A 24532-nucleotide genomic window follows, 5' to 3' on the forward strand; every position below is an offset into this window, starting at 1 on the left:
GGAAATGTACTTATTTTACCAGGAATAGAAGGTCATCTTCTAACTGGGGGAGGAGTCCTCTGAGGAGAAACTAAAAATACAATTTGAATACCAGGAATGCACACAGCTGCATCCGAGGAGAAGAGATACCAGGGTCTGGCAGGGCACTGCTGCTCTGTGCTTCCTTTTGTTATACACTGGCTACTGCAAAGCACTTTGTAAGCCTTCAGAACAACATCCAGGCTGTTCTCCAATGGAAAGCTTCTAGATGGTGAGGAAGCACAGTAATGGAAATTCAGAGGTCATTTAAAGCATTTGAATGAGATAATTTCATAAGGAGGAGTGACCTGGTCTTGTTGGAATGGATAACATTTTTGTTGGGTTTATTTGGTTTGTTTTCAGGGTTTTTTTCGGGTTTTTTTTAAATCAAATCTGTCTATATTTAGACTCATGTATCTAAATACCACATTGACAGGAGTGAGAAAAGTCAGTTTAGCTTAAGATAAAGGATATAGGATTAACAAGAAAAGAATAACATTAAGATTTTTCAGGGTCTTTACCAGAAAAATGCAAATACACCTGCAAATACCAATGCGAAACACAAAAGCACACAACTGATAAGAGCACTGCCTGTTTGCTGAGACTACAAATATCTATCACACAGGAAAAGCAAAAGGGAAATTAATCCTCTTAGGCCTAAAAGCAGCTGAACTCTGTGACTGCTGTGCAATGAGCCCATGAGAGCAGACTTGCTTCACCCAGCTCTCCTCCTGCCACGGGGAGGCAACAGATCCTACCCTTGAAGAGATGCACAAAGACGCAGTTGCTTCAAGGTGCTTCTTTGAGGAGAACAACTGAACTTGAAAAAGAAAAAAAAATTCAGTGGGAATCAAACATGTAATGTGGTTATTCTATTGCAGCAACTCTGTGGGCAGAACCAGCCAGGGACAAATCTTAAAATACTTAATATTCTTCGAAGAAATCAGCAATTTCTGCATCACCTCTGTTCAGCTTAAGAGGCCACCAGCGATCCCAGCACAAAAACGAGCAGACATGAAGCATCAGCACAAACACACAAGGTGGCCAGAATCACTGTGCTCTGAGCCAGGAGCTCATCTAAACCTCTCCAGGTTCTTCCTGAGAAGATATGCAAGCCCACCCACCAGTACGGTCCCACTGCTCTTGGGAAGGAGGGACAGCTCCAGGCAGGAGCATCAAACATGCAGATTGTTCACTATCGACTGCAAGGAGACAGTTCAGACTTGTGAAAGTCCCATATGCCACACAATTCTGAATGTGCACCGCAGGGAATGAGAGATAAACAACTATTTCCTTCTCCAAACCATAAATCTTCATCATTTTACAGTAATTAAAAAAAATATCCATTCTAACAGCCTGGCCATTTATAATGCATTACTTTTTAACTGCAGTTTTATCTCTAGACTTCTCAAAATCCTTGATTTCCATTAGAAGATCACTCAAATTAATGTAGTAACAGGCATATACTGAACATATGATATGAAAACCAGAGTGTGTCAGTGTAAGTAATTTAGACACTTGCAAAAAGGCTGTAGTGCTACTTTAAAAAAGACCCTGACAGCTACAAATTACAAAAGGCAGCAATGGACAAGCATTGCTTCGTATAATAAATTGCTCACTTATTTTTCAATTTGTTCTTCCAAACTTTTATCTTGGGCAGCAGAGACAAAAACACTGATGATATATCATCTCAGATCCAAGTGACTTGCAGAGGCTTGGAGGACCCTACTTCATTTTAAGCAGAGTTTTATCACCGTGCAACATGAAAGTAGCCACTTTAGAAACAGAGTGCTGCTTGCGACTTGCGCTTCTCTATTATCCTGCTTTGGAAGAACAGATGAGAAACAAATTCAAGCAATGTAGTCACTGTACGTACAGCCAAAAAAAAGAGGAATGTTTATATAAACCACTCCTAAAATACACAGTTAAAAGAAAGGTTATCACCACCTAGTAGTTCAGATTTTCTTTCTTATGAAAAAATTACAAGGAAAAAAAAAATTCACTTTTAGGGAGTTTCTTCACCCCCAAACTAGAAATATTTCAGTTAGAAAATACTCCCTTGTACCCTCCGGGGGCTTTGGACGACCACAGCAGAACCTCCACCAGCACCCAGCTCTGTAGCTCTCCTCTGCTTTTGGGGTAAGGTCACTCCAGCAGCCCAGCCTAACCACAACGATGGCATGAGGCAAATGAACCTTAACACCCAGGTGGAGATGTGTCTACATAAAACATTTTCAGAGTCTCAGTGAAAAAGCAGACATTTTCTAAAGTCACTACTCTTAAAAAGCACTCAGCAGTTTCTCTTATTAGCTCACAGTTTTGCTGGCGAAGAGCAGCTGTAGGTGGACGCAAAGCTGCTGGAAGGGCCGTCGTGACTCTTGCAGCAGTCAGAGGCCACCCTGCAGCTAGCCTGCAAAGGGAAAAATCAAACAGCTCTCAGGGTTCTGAGAGAGCTGATAAGATGAAGAGTTAAAAGTGGTGAGTTGTGAGCTCAGAAGTGTACTAAAGCTTTATTTAGATGCATTCCTGGCTGGAAAGAAGAGTTGTGCCAATACTAAATTACAGATTTACTTTTATGTCTGCTCTTCTACAAACACAAGGAACAAAGAGACAGCAATGAGCTGGATACTTTTTTCTCTTATGATCAAGTACCCTCAATTTCATGGCAGACAGCTGAGAGGAAAAGGACAAGGTTTTAAGAAAAAAGGAAACTTAAAGTTAAGCTTTGAATGCATGAATGAAAACAATCTTTCCAACTCACCTAAATACCAAGCAGTACTGCAAAGGACACAGCACATCTAACTCCTGCTGCCAGAGGAGGAACCCATCCCAACAGTCTGCCCAGAGCTGTAAAGCAAGCCAGATACCTCCTGGAAGTTACTGTCCCCAAAACCCACTCTGAAGAGTTCAGTAAAACACACTAATAGTGTTTCAGGTAGAGCTGCTCTAAAATACAGCTACCAGGTGTTTAATCCAGCCTCTGTCAGCCAGAATCAGCCGTGTCCCCAAGATACTGCCCTCGTGGAGGACATTTGTTGCAGCGACTCACCTCTTGCAACCTCAAAATAGTCTGGAAATCCAGCAACCCTGGCGTCACAAGTACCTCAAATTCCACCCATCAGCCTCCAAGCTTTTCACACTCAAAAGATAATGCTGGTAGGGGGACCTGCAATCTTGTATACCTTGTGCACCTGAGCCTTGCAGGCATATTGTCCATGTTTTATTGTGCATTTTAACTGTGAGAACATACGTACTACACTTACATTTTAAAAATGCACTAAAACATTTACAGTGGCTACAAAACACGTTCTCTCATTGGAATGGTTTTTTTTACAGTTTATTGTTAAATAAAGCTCATTTAAAATTTATTGGAGTATAATTCTTCAGCTGCGTTTACTACACATTTCATTGCTTTGGTCGGTATCCAACATCTTAGCAAATAATGTGAATAAAATATTAACACTGGTTATTGATTATACTTTAACTGATCCTGTCACCTGAGCAAACATTCAGCATTTTGTCAAAGGAAGGGAAAACAGCATCTTTTGGGAAGCAAGAAAAACTTTCACCCATGCTTACTTCAACCGCAGAGGTCTGCATGCAAAACCAGAGACATCACTCTGGTTTTTAATGTTTCTCTCTTCCCCCAGGAGTTGGAGTCTTTTAGCATATATAAGCCCCATGAAAAATGTCAGGCTGGGTAATTTATTTTCAGTTACAGTTTTTGTGTGTGTTTGAAATCGGTTTGCTGATTTAGCAACTGGTACACAGAGTCTCTCTCACAGTTCAGCACTCATTCAGCAATCTGCACAGCAAGTTACATCTGCAAACTAAGAATAAATATCTCTTTCATCTCTTTGTATGCTGCGAGCTTAACACTGACTATTCAAGTCTGACCAATCTGCCCGAGTCCTCAGAAGGGAGCAAGATTCTTTTAAAAAATCTCCTAGCTCTAACTTATCTGCAGTAACTTTCCATGTGCATTCCAGCCTTAAACCAGGCTAAGGAGGGCCCTCGGGTCTACTGCAAATGTTAGATCCTGCTGCTACGAGGAGAACTGATGCACGGAGACGGCTTCTTTCCTCCCTCCAGCACAAGAGAGAGCACGCTGCCCTCCAGGAGCAATCGCTTGGGTCCCCACCGCAGTCTCCACAGGTCTCCTGCTAGGAATACTGACGAGTGACAAATAAACCAATGCAAGAAAATACATCAGTAAAAAGTGAACACAAGCATTAGGATCTTACCTCCTACTGTTTACAGCAGATCCATGCTTTCTAATAGCCTAAACGTGCTAATATCATGCCAATTCCATCAGCAGCAAATCCTACCCTACATTTAACTAAAGAACTACACATAAATGCCATTAGCTTTGTCCCTCCTTGCCACCCTCCTGTCCAAGTCCTCCACGGCTCCCTTTGATAGATGTTTCTGCTGATCTCTCTGGCTTTCCTCCCCCTACCCAGGCATCTGGGTCCAGCCAACCATGCACTTCCCAAAGCTGCTCTTGTGGCCTTGCAAGTTCTTCAATTTCTTTTTGCATGAAAAGCTCGGCTGACAGCTGCTTAGTGCTCCAGATGGAGCTTTGCAAACACAAAGTGGAACACAGAAATGCTCTGGGACCGGGAAAGGGGCAGGGGAAAGGAATGTGCTGACTGAGGAAATAGGCAACACTGAACCATTCCCTCCCACTCCTCCGCTTCCTGCGCCCCAGCTAGCCTGGGTAATTAACTGCTTGCCACACAAACATCTTCATATTAGCTGAAAGCCCAGAGAACTAGGAGAAATGGCAGAAATAGCCAAGATGAAATGTGAACAGTTTGCTTGAAAAAGAGCTTTTGACAAGCCTGCAGAGAGTTCTTTGGCAAGAGCTCAGCTGTCCCTTTGCCACAAGCCCTGGGTTTAAGGCAGCAGAAACACAACCCAGCTCTGCACCGGTGGAGGAGGGCACACGGCAGACCAGGCAGTCCAATCCTCACGGGCACCCCTCGCCACTCATATGGTGGAGAGAATAACAAGACCTTATATTTCCCTCACCCACATACATACAATGCACGTGCCTTTACTTCCACGCAGGTTAGCCACACACACAGCACAGCCACCAGGCAATGGCTACTAGGGTATCCACAGCTCCTCATCCCCCCTCCAAATCTTTACAAGGCTTACAGAAAAACTTTGGAAGTGCATTTGTTTGAGCAGATAAAATTCAACTCTATCTCTGTAAGGAAAAAAAAACAAGACCCAAGCAAAACCAGAAGGATATAGGACTATGTTTCACCATGAGCCTCTGGAGCTGCTTCTCTTATTTAAGGCTTCACTATTTGAAGTAAAGTGCATCAAAAATCAGTCTTTTATAAATTCAAGATCCTTATGAAAAAAATCTCCTTTCATTAGACTCTACAAGGTCTCCAGCAGTGTGCTGTGATAAGCTAGTGGTAGCAAAAAGATTGAGTGATCCACAAGACTCTGGGACCGCACGAAAGCCTCCCTGTGTTTCAGTCCCTGCCATCCCTACTTGGGGTGTCCCAGGTCATTCCTGCCACTACCCCTGACCACCCTTGCACCTCCCCTCTCCCCAGCGAGAGAAAACGAAGCATCCTTCTCCCACACAGCCCCTCCCCAACACACTATGGATCCAAAGGGCACCTCTGAAACAGGCAGCCCTGCATCCTCCCGTCCCTATCAAGGCTGCGGGTGCAACCGTTTGGGGAGGTTGGGGGTTACTGAATAGGAGGGGAGGTGACTGATCAGGGGAAAAACACAGAAACAAAGACCAAGTGCAGGTTTCAGCATGCTCTTCCACTGCCATTGAGGAAGTCTGATACAGACCAGGGACTACAACCTCTCAAGTCTCAGCTGCGGGTACTCAGGCACAACACAAGCCAAGCCCATGAACACAGCCACCAGTATTTCTGGAGAGGACTCCAGCGTGGAGGGAGCATGTCCAAGCTCAGATGAGTGGCTCCAAGTCTTTCCAGGCCATGCATCAGACGCACATGCATGAGCAAACTCCATCCCATCACATTGCCATCTCAAAGGAGTCTGGCTTGCTTTTAATTGCTAGTGAACACAAGGGATCCCAAGATACAATATCCCAAGTTTCAACAAAAGCTGTGAGCATTTATGTGATGAAAAATGAAACGATCACTATTTGGAGTCAAATACTCTGCATTGCAGCTTCTGGATGCCGAATGTGTAACACTGACTTAAATCAAATCCCTTTCTCAAATAGAGGAATAGATAACATGAAATATTCAGAAAGGAAAAAGCAAACAAACAAGTTCTCTTATGTAATTAGGAGATTTCATCTTTTACACTTAAGTTTGTTTCTAAGAAGGGAAACATTTTTAAAGCTTAACCATTTCCCTCAACTTTTTGATCATTTACAAACCCTCAAAACATTACCAAGAAATGATGATGATCTGCCCAGAATGCATAGAAAAGAACAACACTAACAATCAGAAAGCCCCATATTCAGATCACACCTCTGTCATATGCCTTTTCTCCTCCAAGATACTGAACACATTGCTGCCTACTAAAGATGGATATCAGTTAAAATGTCATATTAATCAGGGTTTCACAAATCACCCAAATCCCATGGCAACATTCAGATGTCTTCTAGTGAATGTCCCTGAAAGGGAAAATGGTTTCAGCATCATTCCAAGCACGTAAACAAAGAAAGAACTAGGGGCGGACAGAAACAAACAAAAGAAAATAAGGAAAATGTTTGTCAATTTAACAATATTTAAGATTGAACTACCAGAATCACAGTATGCAAATGATCAAACTTGCAACAAATAAACACATTGCCCCTGAAATCACATCCTGAATAATAAGCAGTTGTGTTCAGTGGTACAGACCAGACATTGTGGCATAGTAATCACTGAAATACCCAAAATACCTCTACATAGTCCAAGTGAAATAAATCACAGGTTTTTGAATTTTTCTGACATTTTACCACTTCCTTATTCAGTACAAGGGCCCTCAACAATCCTTTGCTGTTGTCCTTCACGTGCGCTCTCAGGGATTTAGTCTCATCTCTCACCCCGGGCACCTCGCGATCCACCTCCTCTCCCTGAGCAGTCAAACACGCACATGGCCCGGGAGGCTCCACCAGCGACCGCCTCTGCAAACTGATCGCAGCCGCCTCCTCTCCGCTTCCCGCTCTGCTGTTTGCTCAAGGGTGAGAGGAAAGACAGCCATGTGGGCAGTTTATTTTTGTTGAATCTTTTCAGGGACTTCATCAAATGCCATTTGTAAATGCAATTAAACGACGTCAATCCTCCCTCCCTTGCCCACATACTCACTGGTCCCTTCAAAGAGCTCCAGCAGATTTCAGATTCATGATTCCTCCTGCAATAACTGTGCTGTCTCTCCCCCAGTATATCACATTTCATCATGTGCCCTCAATTTTGCTCTTCAGAACAGTTTCTGCTCAGTTGCCTGGCACAGACATCAGGCCTGCTGGCACCAACAGACGTAATTACTCTGTGGATTATCACAGTTTTTGTGAAGTACAAGGTAGTGGGCACAAGAGCTATAATAAACTGTTCTGTCTCCCAGCCGGGTGTGCTTGGGAGAACCAAGATAATTTCCAGAGGTCTCAGTATCGCAAGATACAAAGTTAGATATAATGACCGCTTTAGCTACTTCTGCATCTTCTCTTTGTTTGACTAAAAAAATAATATAGAAGGAAATATTTGATAAGCCTATTTCTCCAGGGAAAAGACTGAAGGGGACAGAAACATACAATGGATGGAGGAGCCTGCGTTCAGCAAGCCTCCTGACTGTGCAGGAAAAAGACAGGCTACAGGCAGAGAGCAGCACACAAGCAGCAACAATATTCGAAGGAAGGGCTGATATAAAGAGGATTGATGGCAAGTCATCTGACCCCCAGCATTCCAAAAAATGCTGTCATGTACCATTACAAAACAGTTCAGATCCAGGGCATGGAGAAAAGGAGGCGCTTCTGATAAACCACCCTTTTAACACCACTAAGATGCACTCCATTCGTTTCCCACAGTCATAAACCCGTGTGACACTCACTGAATCTCAGAAATGCTGGAACTTGACTGGCTGTCATTCCAATCCAATCAGTGCATCTATTTCAAAGTACAGTGAGGAATTAATCAGTTCATCTTTTGGGACTTAATTTCCAAATTTAAGCATAAAAAATTACAGTGTGATTATTACACAGTATTTCATGCAATACTTAGCAGCATATAGATTGCTATATATAAGAGGAGTCAGAGCATATCTTGCTTTGAAAAATCATACATTGGAAAAGTTATTTTTAGAAATCAATATCTGAGTTGTCCTGCAACAGTCATGTCTGTTTTGCCAAAAAAGCAACAAAATCTGGTAAAACTGAAGACCTGCCTAGCCCAGTACCCCATCACTGACAGTGACTGACAGCAAGTGCCAAGAGAAGACTATAAGACAGAGGCATTTATATGAGATACTTCCTCGGAATATTCCCCCAGCCTGCAATGATTTGTACTCCTGCAGCTTCCTAAGTTTGTAATTCATATCTGTATATTTGATAGGCTTTGATGGATTTAATCTTCCAAGAATTTGTCTGCGGTGGGTTGACCCTGGTTGCACACCAGGTGCCCACCAAGCCGCTCTATCATTGCCCTATTCAGCAAAAACAAGAAGGGAAGAAAATAAGATAGAAAAAAACACCTTGTAGGTCAAGATAAAGGCAGTTTAATAAAGCAAAAACCAAGACAGTGTACAGAAGCAAAGGAAAACAAGAGATTTGTTCTCTACTTCCCATCAGCAGGCAATGTTCCAGTAGCTCCAGAAGACAAATGTCATAAAAAACAACATTTTCTCTCAGTTTTTATTTGTAAGCAGATATCATATGGTATGGAATACCCCTTTGGTCAGTTTGGGTCAGCTGTCCTGGCTATGTCCCCTCCCAAGATCTTGCCCACACCCAGTGTGGTGATGGTGGTTGGGGAATGTTGGAGGGACACGATGCTGTGCGAGCACTGCACAGCAGGACCCAAAACACCAGTGCATTATGAGCACCCTTCTAGCTACCCAAACACAGCACAGCACTGAGGGCTGCCATGGGGAATATTAACTCCATCTCACCCAGACCCAGTACAGTGTCCAACAGATTTCAAATCCATGTACACTGCTTATATCCACAGTGCCCTGTGGTAAGTTCTGTACTCTGTGTGAAGCAGCAGCTCCTTCTGCCTGTCCCTATCCAGCTGATCCCAACTAGTTTCTTATCCTTATGGTAGAAGAAAGCGATTAGCTCTCCACACACTTTTCCATGATGGACCTTTTTGAACTCCTGGGCAAACACCTCTTGATCCAACAACATGCCCCTTTCATTTTGTCAGCTGATCTATAATCCTGTCTACCAACACTTCAATCTAAAAAAATAAACCAAGCCAAAAAAACAACCAAACCAAAAAAAACCCCTCTCCAGAGTTAACACAGACACAGAAAAGGGGTACAGCGTTTTTGTTATTGGTCTATCTGCCTCAACTGTTTCTTTCACTTTTTCTCCATCCACAGGTTTCACAGATTCTCTGGTAACCTTCTTTCCTCTTGATGCCTGAAAAAAATTACTAGCTTTTATGCCTGCATCTTCACCGTATCTTCTCCTTGTGCCAGCATGTTAATATTCAGATTCACCTTCTACATATACATTAACAGCTCCTTTATTTATGCCCCACCGCCCCATCTGGGTGCTTCCCAGTGTCTCCCCATCCCTGTGTCAGCGAATACCATGTACTCTTCCTTCATATCACCTGCTTTCCTCCGCAGCCAGCCTCCCACAGCCAGTCTGTTCTGCCACTAAATCTTGTGCTTAGTCCTTCTCTCACTTCACAGGTTTCAAACTCTTCTTATTTCTTCCCCCATCAGACATTTCAAAGACAAACTCAGTGAAAGATGACAAGCTCTGGCCTCTCCCACCCTCCTTTCCCTGCAAATACCTATCTTTATTTTTCTCACTATAACCATTACTGATGCTTTCAACCTGCTGTCTCTGTCCCCTCCGGAGGCTGCCGTGATTTCCTCCTCTTCTCTTCTCACCTCTGCAGCCCCTATCCTTTGATGCTTTCCCTTCCAAAATAACACTTTTTTGTTTCAGCATGCTGCCTCTCTGGGGCAGATGCCTACTTTGTGTTTAAAAGAGCACCTGGCATGCTGTTGGCATAAACAGACAAGTAACTGTAGATCAGAGATTCAAATTGCAGCAAGGTTGACACAGAGCAGCAACAGAGAGGCTGCCCTCGGATGGGCTGTAGCGAGAGAGCTGGAAATCACAGGATCTTAAAATTCACTAATGATGAAGAACGCCAGCCAAAGCCTTACCTTCTCACACCACACAGCCTTTCGGTGAGTTACGAGTTCATGCAGTTGGTTGTGGAGTCTCGTTAGATCTCTGGATAATCTGTCAATTTGCCCAGTCAGACTGTCAGCCCAGGGGCAGCACGAGGTCGCCTTTGGCAGCCCGCTTTTCTCTACACAAGCATCCTGGGACTCGCACATATTTCCCTCTTCAGCCATATTATCTAACACCGTTTCCTAAAGGAAAAACAATAACATTTACTTTTAAATGGTTTCCCACACACATCTATCTTCCTGGTAATTCATAACCAGGAATTCACTGCTGCCATCTCAGTATACAGTTGCTCCACAATTTCAGAGTTATTTTAAGAGATAACCTCCTTAGTTCACTCTAACATATTTCCAAGTTAACAGAAAAATTACCTTGCTAACCTAGCTTATTTTAGAAAGCACTGCATTCAGTGAGGTACTCTCGACTGCACAAATGCACAAAGTAACACTCATGGGACAGAGATCATCAGTACCGCAGAAGCTCTGGATATGCCCTTTCCCATCAAACTCGGAGGCTGGATGCACTCCTATGGCTTTTTGCAACAAAGTGATGATCAGAATGGAGACTCGTGCTTATGCTGTTCAGGAGAGCCCCATCTGCTATGTGGCACAGTAAGTTGTAAATATTTATTTCTATATTGTTATCAAGAAGACATTAAATAGGAGAGGTGATCATCTCTTTTAATGACATAATTTGCATTCAAAATTATCGTGAGAATTAGAGAAGTAATTTGAAAACGGTAAGAGGAAATCCAGCAGTTGAGCAGCATGGCTTACACGCAGGCAAGGAAAAACTAAATACGTAATTACTGGCTCAGCAGCAACACTGCTGGAAGAGATGTCAGAAAACCAGAAGTCACCAGTGTCACACTGTTCAAGTCAAGTACCATTTTAGAAAGTATAAACACAAGTCTCCATGACAGAAGAGTGCTGACTGTAACACTGACATACGGGTGAGGCACTTGAAGTTTTAACACGGACAAATGGGAAGGAGAGTCCCCTATGAGAGCAGCAACCGCCATCAGAAGTTTGAAGGAATGGCCTACAAGGAGACACGAAGAGAATCAATTTTGTTTAGCCTAGAAACAGCAACTGGGAAGGCAGTGACATGCTAACAGCCTTCACTTACATAAAAGATTGCTATAAAAAGGATGAAAATATTGTCTCCTCCCCACACCTTCTCTTCTCTGCAGGTAGGTTAGAAACTCTGGCTTCACTCATAGCAAGACATTTTTAGGGTCATACAGGAAAACACTTGCGAAGAATGGCAAAAAACACTCTAAAATACCTCCTTTCTTAGTGAGCTTGACCACTGCAAACCGGCACAAAGCAGCACTGAGGCCAGCAGCTCATGCTGACCAAAGGTCCAGCTCATGACAACTCAGACACATTTTGGGCACCAACAGACTAACAAACTGCATGGAAATAAAGCTGGTTTGGTTGGTTTTGGTTTTGTTTTTTAATTTTAAATTCATTAAATGACAGAATTTTAAAGTAATGCGACTGCAGTCACTCCAGTTGCTGTAGTTACGTCATGCCCCTGCCCACAGCCATCAGAAAGACCCGGCAGTAGCTGTGCAAGAACCAGCCCATCCATCAGATCAGCAATGCACAGCAGGGGCTAAGCGGAAAGAGAAGGCTACTGTATCCTCAAAGCACACCTCATTCCCATCAGCATCCAGCAACAACCACCATCATCGGCAAAACAAAAGAAAGGCAAATTTGCCATCCAGCCTACTGAACTATTTTAAAAGATGTGCTGGTCAGGTTTTTTGCAGGTATCTATTTAGGAGCTAACTCCAGGAAGCACACTAACGCTCACAATACTCCCCACACTGTTCAACATGCCAGAGGCAAATTTTTTGGTGGATACACTGAAATACCATTAACAGTTACAGCTGTATTTTGCCTGTTTGGAGCCAGGCTTCTGCTAGTGTTGATGCTTTCCAAATAACCATAAGATGGTAGACAGGTAAGGCAAAAACCATTATAGATCTAATGACGATTTGAATGGCTCTGCATTGGAAGCACTCTTCAAGACAGGTGAGGTAACTTTACACTCCTTTGCCTTGCTTTTGGTGTAGGACAAGGCACACAGGCAATTAACAGTCATCTCGCTCATTCGCAAAATTTTTTAAACTCGTACAGCTAATGCAGTGCTCTAAAGAATTATTTTCAGCAACTGTGAATGGGCAAAAGTTGCAGAGAGAAGTGAGATGGATGGTACCGATTACACTCACTTGAGAAATCATAAGATGCACAGAGATAGGCTTATTGATTTTCTTATGATCATTCAACACAGTTCAAAGGGAAATCGGCAATTTGAACACACTATTTGGCTGGGAAAAATGAAGTTGTTTTCAATATCAGCTGCTTGCAAATTTACTTGTTCTCAAGTCTGCAATAAAGCTTAGTGAGCCTCTTCTGAAAAGCCATTTAATTTTAAGAAAGTGTACGATTGCTATGTTTAAAAAAACATTAAAGAGATGAAGATCAGTCATTTTCATTTGTGTTAACTATATGAAATTCCACCACTCTGCCCTGCAATTCCTCAGCTTAGCTGGGCAAGACTTACTGCAGAACACAGAGGGATGAAGGAGAACTAGGAAAACTTTCCTTTCTTCACCAAAGGCTTTTTTTCTTTTTCTCAAATGCTGCTGAACAGCTGGCTTGCAGCATTGATTTTTGTGGGAGGGGGGCCTTTGGAAGTGGTCAGCTATGTTAGAGTCAATAAAGCTGCACCTTTCAAATCCAGTTTGATTCATTACCATCCACTGCCAATAAACCGGTTCCAGTTGCTTCCACTCCAGAAAGGCTTCTAGTTGCATGGTTTCAGACTCCAGAACCTGTAATAGCTAGAGGAAAGACGACAAGGGAAATAAAAATCAGGTAACAGTCCAATATAACTCCTTCCCATGCTGTTCCCACATCTGCAGAAAACTCAGAGCCCCAGTATCTCCAGTCCTCTCTGCCTCCTCCCCCAAAACCTTCCATCCATTATTCTGATCACTCAAACTGAGATGATCTCTGATCCTCCAAAATAGCATGGAAGAACTCCATTATTTTTTAAGAGAAAAACATTATGTATTTTATAAATTGTCTGATCTCCTGCTTGAGAAATGCCCCCCCTTACCAGAGAGCATGTGAAGGAAAGAGGTTATGTTCTAGCTATATAAATTTTTCATAAATGCGTACATAACACATTTGTGTGTATACACACACCTATGTGGAAAAAGAGACATTCCAAGACTAAATATATATCAGTAAAACAAAAGTTATTGGAAACAATGATAGATGAACAAATTAGGTACAAAACAGAGTTTACCAGCTTTAACCATTCCAGTACCAGCCATATATTTGAAATGAACAATTTTAACAGCAATCTGACACCACAGGCAACTTTTTAAGACAACACACAAAACAGTATATGGTCTTGAAGAGAATGATAAGGACCAGAGCAGTACCAGTTAAACACACCTTATATAGACAACTACCTTCTGCTAGTTTTGTTTGGTTTAGTTACTTACTACAAAATATATAAATTAAGTAACTGCAAAGCATTAGTTGACTTTGCAATTTTATTCTGCAGATATAACTTGAAGATAAAGAAATCAAGAAAAGGAACTCACTTTGCAAGAGTAGCTGCTGGAAATTATAAGTAGTTTGCTCTAAAATACTGCTGGATCCAAAATACAATTATTACACATTTATTTGCACAACTGACACTTGGCATTACCCTTAATGACTCTGCTAGTTTCAAGCTCAGCTGGTATATGAAAGGTGGAAGAATGAGTTGCTGTTTCCTTTTTTCTTTTCTGCTTTTTTTTCATAGGTTTATCTACAGCAGAAATGGCTTACATTATGCCATCTGATGCTGGCAATAAAACCCAGCCAAAAAGTTGATTAAAAATTCAGGCAACAGCTACGTTACTTGATTTTTAAAGTAGCTGTGTAAAGTGGTCATGAGCCGCGTGTGATTGCAGCATGAACATGTCTTGTGACAGCAAAAGAGGGACGAAGGTTGGAATGGGGAGCTTGCATTTTAAGTCTTCAGAAAAAAAAAAAAACTTAGTAAGAACTAGTCATCATCGTTAAGTTTTAGTCTCACTAGAAGAGCTCCTGAGTGTTAAAAAAGCCATATGCCACTTGCTTTCACACCACAACTGAAGTTCTGAAACTTCACCAAACCTGTAAATGATCTGTTGGAGCTAATTGACCTTAACAACAATCAAAACTTTCTGAGCAGTCTTCTAAACTCAAGCCTTTCAAGATTTTTTGCATTTTGGGGGGGGTTTCTTTGCTTTTTTTTTTTTTTAACTGCTCCATTAGTTATGCAAAATTTGAACAGCTCCCTTGTAAGCATTCATCTGACTCACCCGTGTACAGCTTCCTCCCCTTTCACGAAGATATTACCACCCCTGGAAGTATCAGACCAGCGACCAAGTGCTGGATTGTTTCAGACATGAATCAGTAATGGGATGACCAGACCACTCATCCTACGAGGACAGTTTTCGACCTAGCTGGTGCACACCGTGACAGAGTTAGGCAGCCTGAAATAGCCAACGTTTGAGTTTCTGCCCCGAGGGACTGAGAGCACTGCACCTGGATGCCAATATCCTCTGCCATCCTTTCTATGGGCCTTGCAAACTCAGATGTTATTGCAGCACAGAGAATAAAGCAGAATGCAATAAAAACTTACGTACTACAAATATCCTTGAGATACCTTAGCAAAAATCATAAGAACAAATAAACCTTCAAGGCAAGGACGGAATAACAGATTGTATGTCTGCATGCCATGAATTTGGTCACAAGGATGGTCTCCACATGACCCAGGGGTGACAGGCTCTCACTCAGACAAACCCGCACCTAACCAAGGAACAGCTGTCCGCATCAGCCAGCTTCTTTCCCCAGCCTCATCCTTTACTCAAGCTTCTCACGAGCATTTATCGTTCTTTAACTAAACTACGCATCTGGTGGCTTTGAGGTCAATGGCACACATTTTCTTAGGTCATTAATTGCAGCCATGCCACAGCTGGTATTTCAGGTCTATTGGCAACTGTGGAAGCCAAAGCCCAAACCGTACCTCTGCATTTTCTCCAAATACAGGACCTTTTCGTATGCATTTAGTACCAACAACGGTTCACACAGAGACGCCTTTACCTGCAGAGATCCCTTGATATGCAATCCACTTCTGCTGCTTCATAAATCTCTCAAAATGTAAGACAAATTCACAAGCTGCAACTAAAGCTGCCTGCTCATTTTCACTGACCTAAGAACTCGGATGTTGTCACACCTCCTAACAAAATTTAAAGACTGCATCTGCATGAGAGCATTAATTTTGTCTCATAAACAAAGTGAAGCAGAAAGTAAAAAATGTGCCTCACATGGATATCTAAGTGATGTTTAGGGATAACATATGAAAATTATCTTTCCCTCCACACAAAATTAAGACAATGAAATCCATTTCCTCCATTCTTCTGGAGGAAGTTATTGCTCTAAAATACTTACACTGAGAGAAAAAGTAACGACAAATTCAAATTGCTAGTCTCTGTGGAGAAGTAATTCCATAATGAATGCTGAGAGCAAACACTTTGCAGTAACAACTTCTCTAAACCATTGTCAAGAAACCATCACTGCTGCAAATTACTTGTAAGGAAGAGCTTTGCTATAGAGGCTAAACTGTGCTTAACGGAGCTGTCTCAGAGCCGGCTGCCAGGAAACCTCAGAGTGATGCAGAAGAATGCAAACTCCAAGAACAAGCCTCGCTTCCTCCGACATGCGGCTGCGATCTCCAAAGCCAAACATCCCACGTCCAACATGGCTCACGGACCTCAGGAAACTTGGGAACTTCATCTGCAAAAGGCTGAGGTGACAACAACATCTAGGCGGCTTCAGGTACTCAACAGGAGGCCAAAGTTGAGTCCTCTTTGGTATCCACAAGTCTAACTCGCACCAAAATAATTATTTAAACATATTTGTAATTACTTTTTCTGTTGAGATATCAATCTTTTTCAAATTACTTACTAGCATATTACTAAATTCATTGATGCCTGCAGACTGTTACAGAAATCAATATTTAATAATTTGCAGCATAATGCATCCTTTTCATAGGCTCAGTTCCAGAGAGCTCCCTGCAACAAGTATTTAATCTGTGATGCCCACAGATCATAACTCAGCTACCATGGCTGGCAAAAGTATTTTTAATCAAAAATTGCTCTGACTAAATATTCAGAAAATCATCCTATTGTTAGACAAACAAAAACGGTCTTTCAGCAATAAATTGTGTTTCTTGGCTCAGAGGCAAAATACTGCTGAGCCACCACCTATTCGCATAAGACCATAGACAGAAAACTTGTATGGGACTCCAGATCACGGCAAACCCTACTCCAAATGCCAACCTCTCAAGTTTGACTCGGGGCTTGAGACAGGGTTGTCTTAGTATGAAAGCTTATATGTATCAAGAGACTTTTTCATACTTTTGTTTAATAGAAAATGGCTTTATTCAACTCGAATTTTGGTAATCTGAATACTAGTTCTGAATATCTATGAACTGCAGGAGAGAATGTAAGCAGCCAATACCTTCCAAAAAATGTAAATAAATGAGTAAGCACTCATGAAAAAGTCACACAATTTATATTACCCGAAGTAAACAATAACTGGGATTAAGGCTTTAGAGACCTAACCAAGCAGCAGATGAAACAAAAAAACAACACAGCTTCATCTCTGCTACCAGTACAGATCTCCCTTACCAAAAAAGCAAGCAAAACTTGACCTATGAGAGCCTCTCAGCATGCAGGCTGTTAGGTGGATGATGTTTGCTTTAAAAAGGCACGTACTGCCCAAACTGCACTTTAGCGGGGATAAGTTTTGGGACCCCCAACAAAAAAATCAGAGAAAATCTTGATATCATAAGCATCTCAGGCTGGGACAAAAAAACAACACTGTAGGTGGACACACTCAATACTCCAGGATTCACTTCCATATTGCGATTTCTTCAGAAGCAAAGCTGGTTTGAGACATTCCTATATATCCCTTGAAGGCTGAAGTAAAAATAAATAGGCATGAAGACACTGGAATAGTGCAAAATACAAGCAGCTGAAGAGCAAACACCACCAGACTAATAAGCAGCCTCTAGCCACAAGGCAAATAAAGATCTACTCAAGGCGCTTCTCAGCCTGTGGAATATCATTGAGGGTTGAGACAGAGCAGGAGAAACGTTGCATCACAGGGCAGGTGGAGCAGAAAGGCTCCTGGATGAGAACTTCTGCCACCACCAGCTATGGACCCCATAGAGGCCTTGACCGAAACACTAGCAGGGATGGGGAAAGGCCCTCTGCGGCTCCAGAAGCAGGTATTTCTGTCTGCTGAGCATCATCTCTCTTGGAATTGTAATGGTATTTTGTTTTGTGGTGCAGACTCTAAGGGAAAACAGGACTTGGACCTTTTGCGGAAGATAAAATAAGTAAAATACAAAACACAGCAGCTGTGGGTGGAAGAGTGTAATTCCAGATGCTTGGATGTGTGCAAAACCTCCAACACCTAAAACAAAATACGTGACTTTTCCACTTGCCAACACCAGTTTTATACCACCAGAGCTCAAGGTTCAGTCGTGATATCTCAGTTTTACATTGATCAGAGCAGGGAATCAAACTGCTAGTTAAAAACTTATGTGACAAAGATCATCATTACAAAACATAATTGCTATTTGTGGAGGGATTTAGAAACCAGCTGTTGAAAATGAAACTGAAAGAAAACAGAATTAAAAGCAAACAAAATGAGGCATTTGGCACATTAAAAACTGTACCACAGCTTTCACATTGATTTGCAATGTGGGATGAACTAACAATGACATTCATTTGCAGAGGAACAGGTCAATCAATGGACCACTTTGCATTTTTCCTTGTGGAAATTGTGCATATTAAAACAGGGAAAAAAGATCAGGAAGACAACTCAACTGCCAAGATCAAGATGAATAAGAATAGAAAAGGTACACATTTTCTTTCCTAAAGGTACAACCAATTTTATGTGCCTAACTTGGTGTACCTCAAGAGCCAAATCTTCACACACTCAAGCACATCCAGTAGGTACCAAAAATCACTATTTGCTTTAGAGAAATCTCAGCCAGAGAATTTCAAAGGAAAACACCACATTGTATCACAGTACTGCCTGACAGCTGTTCATATTGTACTGCCAACTAGAACCCCCATGTAACTGATGTCAAAAAAAATACTATTACTCATCTGCTTTTATTCAGACTGTTTCTATGCACAAAGCATTATCCATATCCAGTCTTTTCTTTTTTCCCTGTATACTTGCCCATTTTCCTGTATTTTAAACAGACCAGAGAAAAACATATAGAAAACAACAGAAACAAGTAATTTCTAATTTGCTTTTTAAACTCACCTGAATTCAGAATTGATGCTACACTTCTGAACTGTACCGATATCCAGGTTTCTGGATGTTGCTACACCATGAAATGCTAGCCATAGGAGGAGCATTTCCTTTCCTTGCGTGTGTGTGTGTTATGACTACTAAATTCAGCAGGGGAACTAGCCCTTCAGATTTTACCCTCCCCCCTTTTATTATCCCATCCATCCTTGCCACCAGCTTATTATATCCACCTACTGTGTCCTTCCTTGACATCCTCATCCTGCATTTGGCAGTGAGTAGACGAAAGCACTATCCTTATACAAAGACAAAGAAATGCTTTTTAAAAAAAGAAGTCTGTATTGTGAACACCTACGAAGTCAAGGGGCTGACTTTTTTTCTTCCCTTGAGCTTTAGTACTTTCACTTCAAAATAAAGGGCTACGAAACTCCAGTTGTGCACAAGTGCTGTCTTAAAATCCTGTGGGGGCTTTTCCATATGGGTTCATCTATTTTCAGCTGAGTACCCCACAGGCTGCCAGTCCCAAAGGCCATGCAAGGCTCCCAAGCCTCCTTTTCCCTCCCTGCCTACTCCCTGCAAGAGCAGGGGCTCGGAGGCACAAGTGAAGTGCCTTCCCGGCACAGACCTGCCCTCAGGTGCCTGCCAGCCCCCCGCCACCTTCTCTGCATACTGGCCTGGGACGAGCAGGTGATCCTTAACCTAAGACGGGACAAGCAGGGACATCCAGGGCTTCCTCAGTTTTTCTTCAGGGGACAGCTCGTCAGGGACGGAGCTGCCTGCCTTCACCTGCACTCCCAGGGCACCATCAGATGTACACCATGACTAGGACAGGCTTGAACAGCATCCACAGCTAAGCAGAAAAAAATTACAAGTGTTAAGTAAAATCTAGCTGTCACCCAAAGACAGAAACACAGGAAAGAACAGCTTCCACCATTGGAGATCCAACAGCACACAGAGTTATCCTGTTCACATTAGTTAAGCAATGAATTTAAAAAGTTATTCAATATGTGGATTAGTCTAAGCTTGATAACTTGATATGTATAGTTTCTCCCAGCCTAGCTCTTCTTTGACAAGCTATCATAGCCCATCATGCATGGAGGTATTTTCACACATTTTAAAATATGCATTATTGACTAGAGAAACTACTAATTTAAAGTCTGCTACAGTCTCCCTTATGTCAGTTCATTTCTCTTGCTAGTCTCTTAACACGGCCCTTTAAATTAAGTGACAAACATATTTAAAAAGAACCACAAATCTGAAACCACCTGCAAAGCATGAGTAACAGCTGATTTTATAACTCTATTTCCTTGGCTATTTAAAAACCCCAAAATACCTGCCAGTAGAGCTGAGTTAACATTATGGGCCATTTGCACACAAAGTTTAATTTTACAAGGCTATAAAAAAAAGCTCTTCCGGTCTCCTCACAATCTGACCTGCATCCTCACCTCTAAAAAACAGATTTCAGTTCACAACTAAACCGTTACTGGAAAGCTGAAGTGACCAAAGCCATTGCAATATATGGGTTTAACTGCAGTTTGCTTCTTTAACTAGCATGGGGCTGGAGAATGCAATGGTCCTGTTTTGCATGACTTTCTGGATGGGTTAAGTATCTTTTTCACACAGCAGTGGATGCAGGACAACAGAGGTCCCAGCAAGGAGGGATCACAAAACTATCATAGCTCTGTGACACTTCAGGATCAGCCTCCATCAATAGCCGTATCTTGGCACAAGAGAAGAGTGATGAGCCTGAAGTCCCTTTTCTGTTAGAAGCTGATAACAGATTTCTCTTTTGGATGAAAACAACAGCAGTAAAGACTCCACGAGCAAAGATGCTCTGCACTCTCTACTGGCTAGTGTTAGCTTCAAGGCACAATTCCAGAGATGGGTTATACATTTTAAAGCTCCTCACCTTCAGACTGCTTTTCCGAGATTTAATTTGTTCCCTCAGGGCCCAGCACCCCAGTTAAGATCCGCTAAGCTGGACCAGAGACCCTTTCAGATTCCATCACCAAGAACTGTCAGCAGGTAAGCAACTCTCACCCTGAAGCCTCCTACCAAGGAAGGTGAAGAGACACCACGACCAGGGTATTTGGATATGAATGTGGAGACAAGACACACCTCTCCCATCACACATGCCCCTGCACACCAGCCTCAGCTGACAATCAAGAATTTTGTCATTCAGCTTACAGACACCAGAGATGATGCTGTACAACCCTTCCCATAGCACTTCACAGACCACAGACCTGCCTGGCCTCCCTGTGCTGGCCCAAAGCATCGCCTGGGCTGGTGCAGCTTGGTCCTAACACTGGGCTTGTTAGCACTTCTACAAAAAAAAATTATCCAATACCAACTGGTGACAAAGCACCTCAGACTTGTTTCTCCAGCTTATTAATTCCAGCTGCATTGTCTCATGTGGAATTATATTATAGCATGTTACTGTCATTGTCACTGTCACAGCATTCAAACTATGTTAAGTACAGCATAAAACAAGCAAAAGCACAAAAGCAGCACTGAAACTCAGTATCAACCTAGCAGTTTTTCTGTCACTGGCAATCACAACCAAGTGTTCGTATCAGTCAAGCCACATAGTGCAGTTCCTACTCCAGTGCAGTAGGTATCTACTGGGGTTGAGAGATACCTTCCTTTCTTACGGTGTAGGAGACTAAGATATTGCTGCTACCCAGTCCAACAATTTATGGAGTCTGTGATGAACCACTGCAACATTTTTCAAGGACCAAGAACTCTACATGCTTGGTCAATAAAATGTTCTAAGTAATAACTCATCCACAAAAAATGGTGATAGCAACTCCAGAACTGCAGCTCTATTAACTCCTTTTTTTATTTTTGTATGGATAAGTTTAGCTGAAAGCAATACTAGTGACAAATTGCAGCCTGGGGAAATTTTCAGATCAAGGTAATAATACCATGAGGTAGAATGATTTGCTTTAGTGTTGCTATATAATGCTGCCAGTTCTTCCAATGGGACACTAATTGCAGCCAGAGGCCACCTTGCTTAAAAAATATCTAAAGAAATATTTTAGCACTAAAACTGTCTGGAGTAATAAAAAAAATAAAGCATCCTTCCCAAGAAGGGGCACGGAGAAAGTGAAACTGGGTACAGAGTTCAACAACTAAGTGATTCATGGCTGGGTGACAAGCTGATGCTTGTCAGCTGAAGAAGCTGGTCTGATGCTAACACCACAAGCTGCCAAGCAGAACCATGGAAGAGGAGAGGGACCTCTGAGGGTCCCTAATCCAACCTCCTGCTTAAAGCAAGGAGCTCAGGGCTTTGTCCAGCAAGTCTTGAACATCCATAAGAGAGGTGTCACTCCTCTGGGAGCTGGTTCCCAAGTTTGACCAGCCATGAGGCAATTTTTTCCCCCGTATATCTGGCTAGAATTTCTCAGAGGTTCCAGCTTATTTGCAAAGCTGCTTATTAAGCAGTCGCTCCCAGCCTGTACCACTGCAAGCAGTCATTCTACCCCGGACACAGGCCTCTGCAGAGCCTTTGCTGAGCTTCCCGAGGCTCCTCTCAGCTCATCTCTCCAGCCCGTCTCAGTCCCACTGAACAGCAGCCCTGCCCTCTGGTGTGTTCACGGGTATGCTCAGTTTTGTATTGTCTGCAAACCTGCTGGTGGTGTGCTCCATCCCATCATTCAAGCCATGAATAAGATGTTAAACAGTACTGCCCCAAAAGCTGATCCCAGAGGGATGTCACTAACAACCAGGTGCCAATTTGAGTTCAGTGGCCCAATCAATTTTCCCCTCACATGATCACTTATCCAGCCCACCGCTAACCAACATGGCTATAAGGATTTTCCCTTAGTGACACACAAACATGGGCACATTCTCTGTCTCCATCTGCCTTTCTCAAAGCTCTTTAATTACACGTCTCTGCCTCCTCCTGGGATGGGATACTCCACATGGCTTTGAAAGGGAACCACCAGCAAGATCTGAGGGGACTGTGGAGGTGGAAAGTGCCTGTCCCAGAGCAGGCAGAACTGAACCAGGTAACAGCAGGCATCAGATGAGCTGAAAACCATCTGACACCACAGAGAGTTGCAGGGAAGGAGAAACAGAGAAGATTGTTTTGATCATATTCATTCTTTGAGATTTAAAGCAGTTCAGCTCCTGCAGAGGCTTCTCTCTTTCTTTCTACAGCAGGAGGAAGAGTCACTCCCTAGGTTTCTAGCCTCTCCAGCCCCCCTAAATTAACTCTCCCACAGGTACCCATTCATCCTTTCTCCTGTCATCAACCCCAAACTCCCACTCTGACCCCCAGCTGCTTCTTGGCTCTGGATAGTCCTTGTCCATCTTTTAGATAGGATCTGGAAGCCAAGCCCCAACTGCTTCCAGCAGCAGCACAACAGGGGTGACCAGGGAACTCCAGTGAGGAATTCTTCGCCCAAGACAACTGGTCCACTGTCTGCCCAACAGGAGACCACACAAAGCATCCAAAGGCAAGTCACTTATATTTAAATTTTTTTCTAAAGTCATCCCTTCTAAAATTGACTTGAATATGCTTTAGAAATACCAACATACATTAACTTGCACAATCTGATTGCTCTTGCTTCTAGAGTGCACAGCTGGACAGAGCCTTTGACTTTCTTAAGAAGGATCAGGAACTCTGCTACAAGTAGACACTGTCTAAAAGCAGCTTTGAAGCCATTTGACCTCTGTAATTCTTCCTGATTTTACACAGATGACAAGGGTTGCACCTGCTCTGCCTCATTTTTGCAAATGAGTACCTGATCCGCCTCCAACACGTTTTAATAACTACTACAGCAAACTGTTTTATGCGATAAATGTCAGCAAAGGAACTGAAAACCAATTGCCTACGGTATTTCAGAAGGAAAATGACATGGCAGCCTACCCCCTCCTCCTGGAGAGTGAATCATTTAAAAAAAAGGCAGAAATAAAATTCTTTGTTCCTGACACACAGCACCCGGTGGGCAGCACATGCTGTCACTGACAGTTTCTTTGCTTTCTTAGTGCTTATTCCTTCCATGTGATGAAACATGAGGAGGAAAAATGATATCTGAATCACCGAGAGTGTTTTGATTTCATTTTTGAATTGTTTTCTCAGTAGCCACTTTCCTACTCTACAGGAAATAAATAAAAACAACCAAATCACCCCATTTGTAAGACAGTATCCATTGCTGCTCCAGTGATTGTAAGGAGGGGTTCCCATGTACACAGCCAGAAGAAATAAAATACAACAGTTTTTTCCAGTTTCAATAACCTTCAATGTACCAGGCTTCAAACCAACAGGGCCTTCTCCCAAAAAAACCAACAATAATAGTGAGTATTCTGGATTTTAAAGGTGATCTAGGCAGTCCCGCTAAGAGGGCCAAAATGCTTTAATATATTGTGCCGAACATCCTCACACAAAAGGAGAATGTGGGTTTCCCAGAACAGCGGATTTCCCTGTGCACAGCACCACGGCAGACACCCTGCTCCTGACATTATTACGCCACCGAAAGATCAAACTAGAGATACCCAGAGAGAAAAAAGAAATCTTTCAACCAACATAACCCATAGGAGTTTAAAGCCAGTTTTGTTCCATCATTCAGCTTACCGATATCAGGGCACCATGGGGACAGGGCAGGACCCTCGGACAGGGTCAGAAAGCCAGCTCAGACCAGCCAAGCATCACCACGGTGCTGCTGACCCTGCTCATCGTACAGCAGCACAGACCTATATTGCGTTAGAGCCTGCAGGTGACCTTCACATTAAATCCATCCTTACAGCCTCCACTCTT

At 42.6% G+C, this 24532-nt stretch overlaps 1 protein-coding gene across 1 annotated transcript in view; it reads right to left on the reverse strand.

Moving 5' to 3' along the window:
• LOC104471595 (chromosome unknown open reading frame, human C14orf80) overlaps window positions 1-24532 on the reverse strand; it is a gene marked incomplete at its 5' end in the record, with an annotated part of 65741 nt that overhangs the window by 8826 nt on the left and 32383 nt on the right. Inside the window, 2 exons of the mRNA XM_010086979.1 lie at window positions 10357-10569; window positions 13152-13238. Of these exons, the coding sequence (XP_010085281.1) occupies window positions 10357-10569; window positions 13152-13238 (300 nt within the window). The remainder of the gene's footprint in view (window positions 1-10356; window positions 10570-13151; window positions 13239-24532) is intronic.

This window comes from Pterocles gutturalis, unplaced genomic scaffold (genome assembly GCF_000699245.1).
Source record: "Pterocles gutturalis isolate BGI_N339 unplaced genomic scaffold, ASM69924v1 scaffold34506, whole genome shotgun sequence".
NCBI classification, from domain to species: Eukaryota; Metazoa; Chordata; class Aves; order Pterocliformes; family Pteroclidae; genus Pterocles; species Pterocles gutturalis.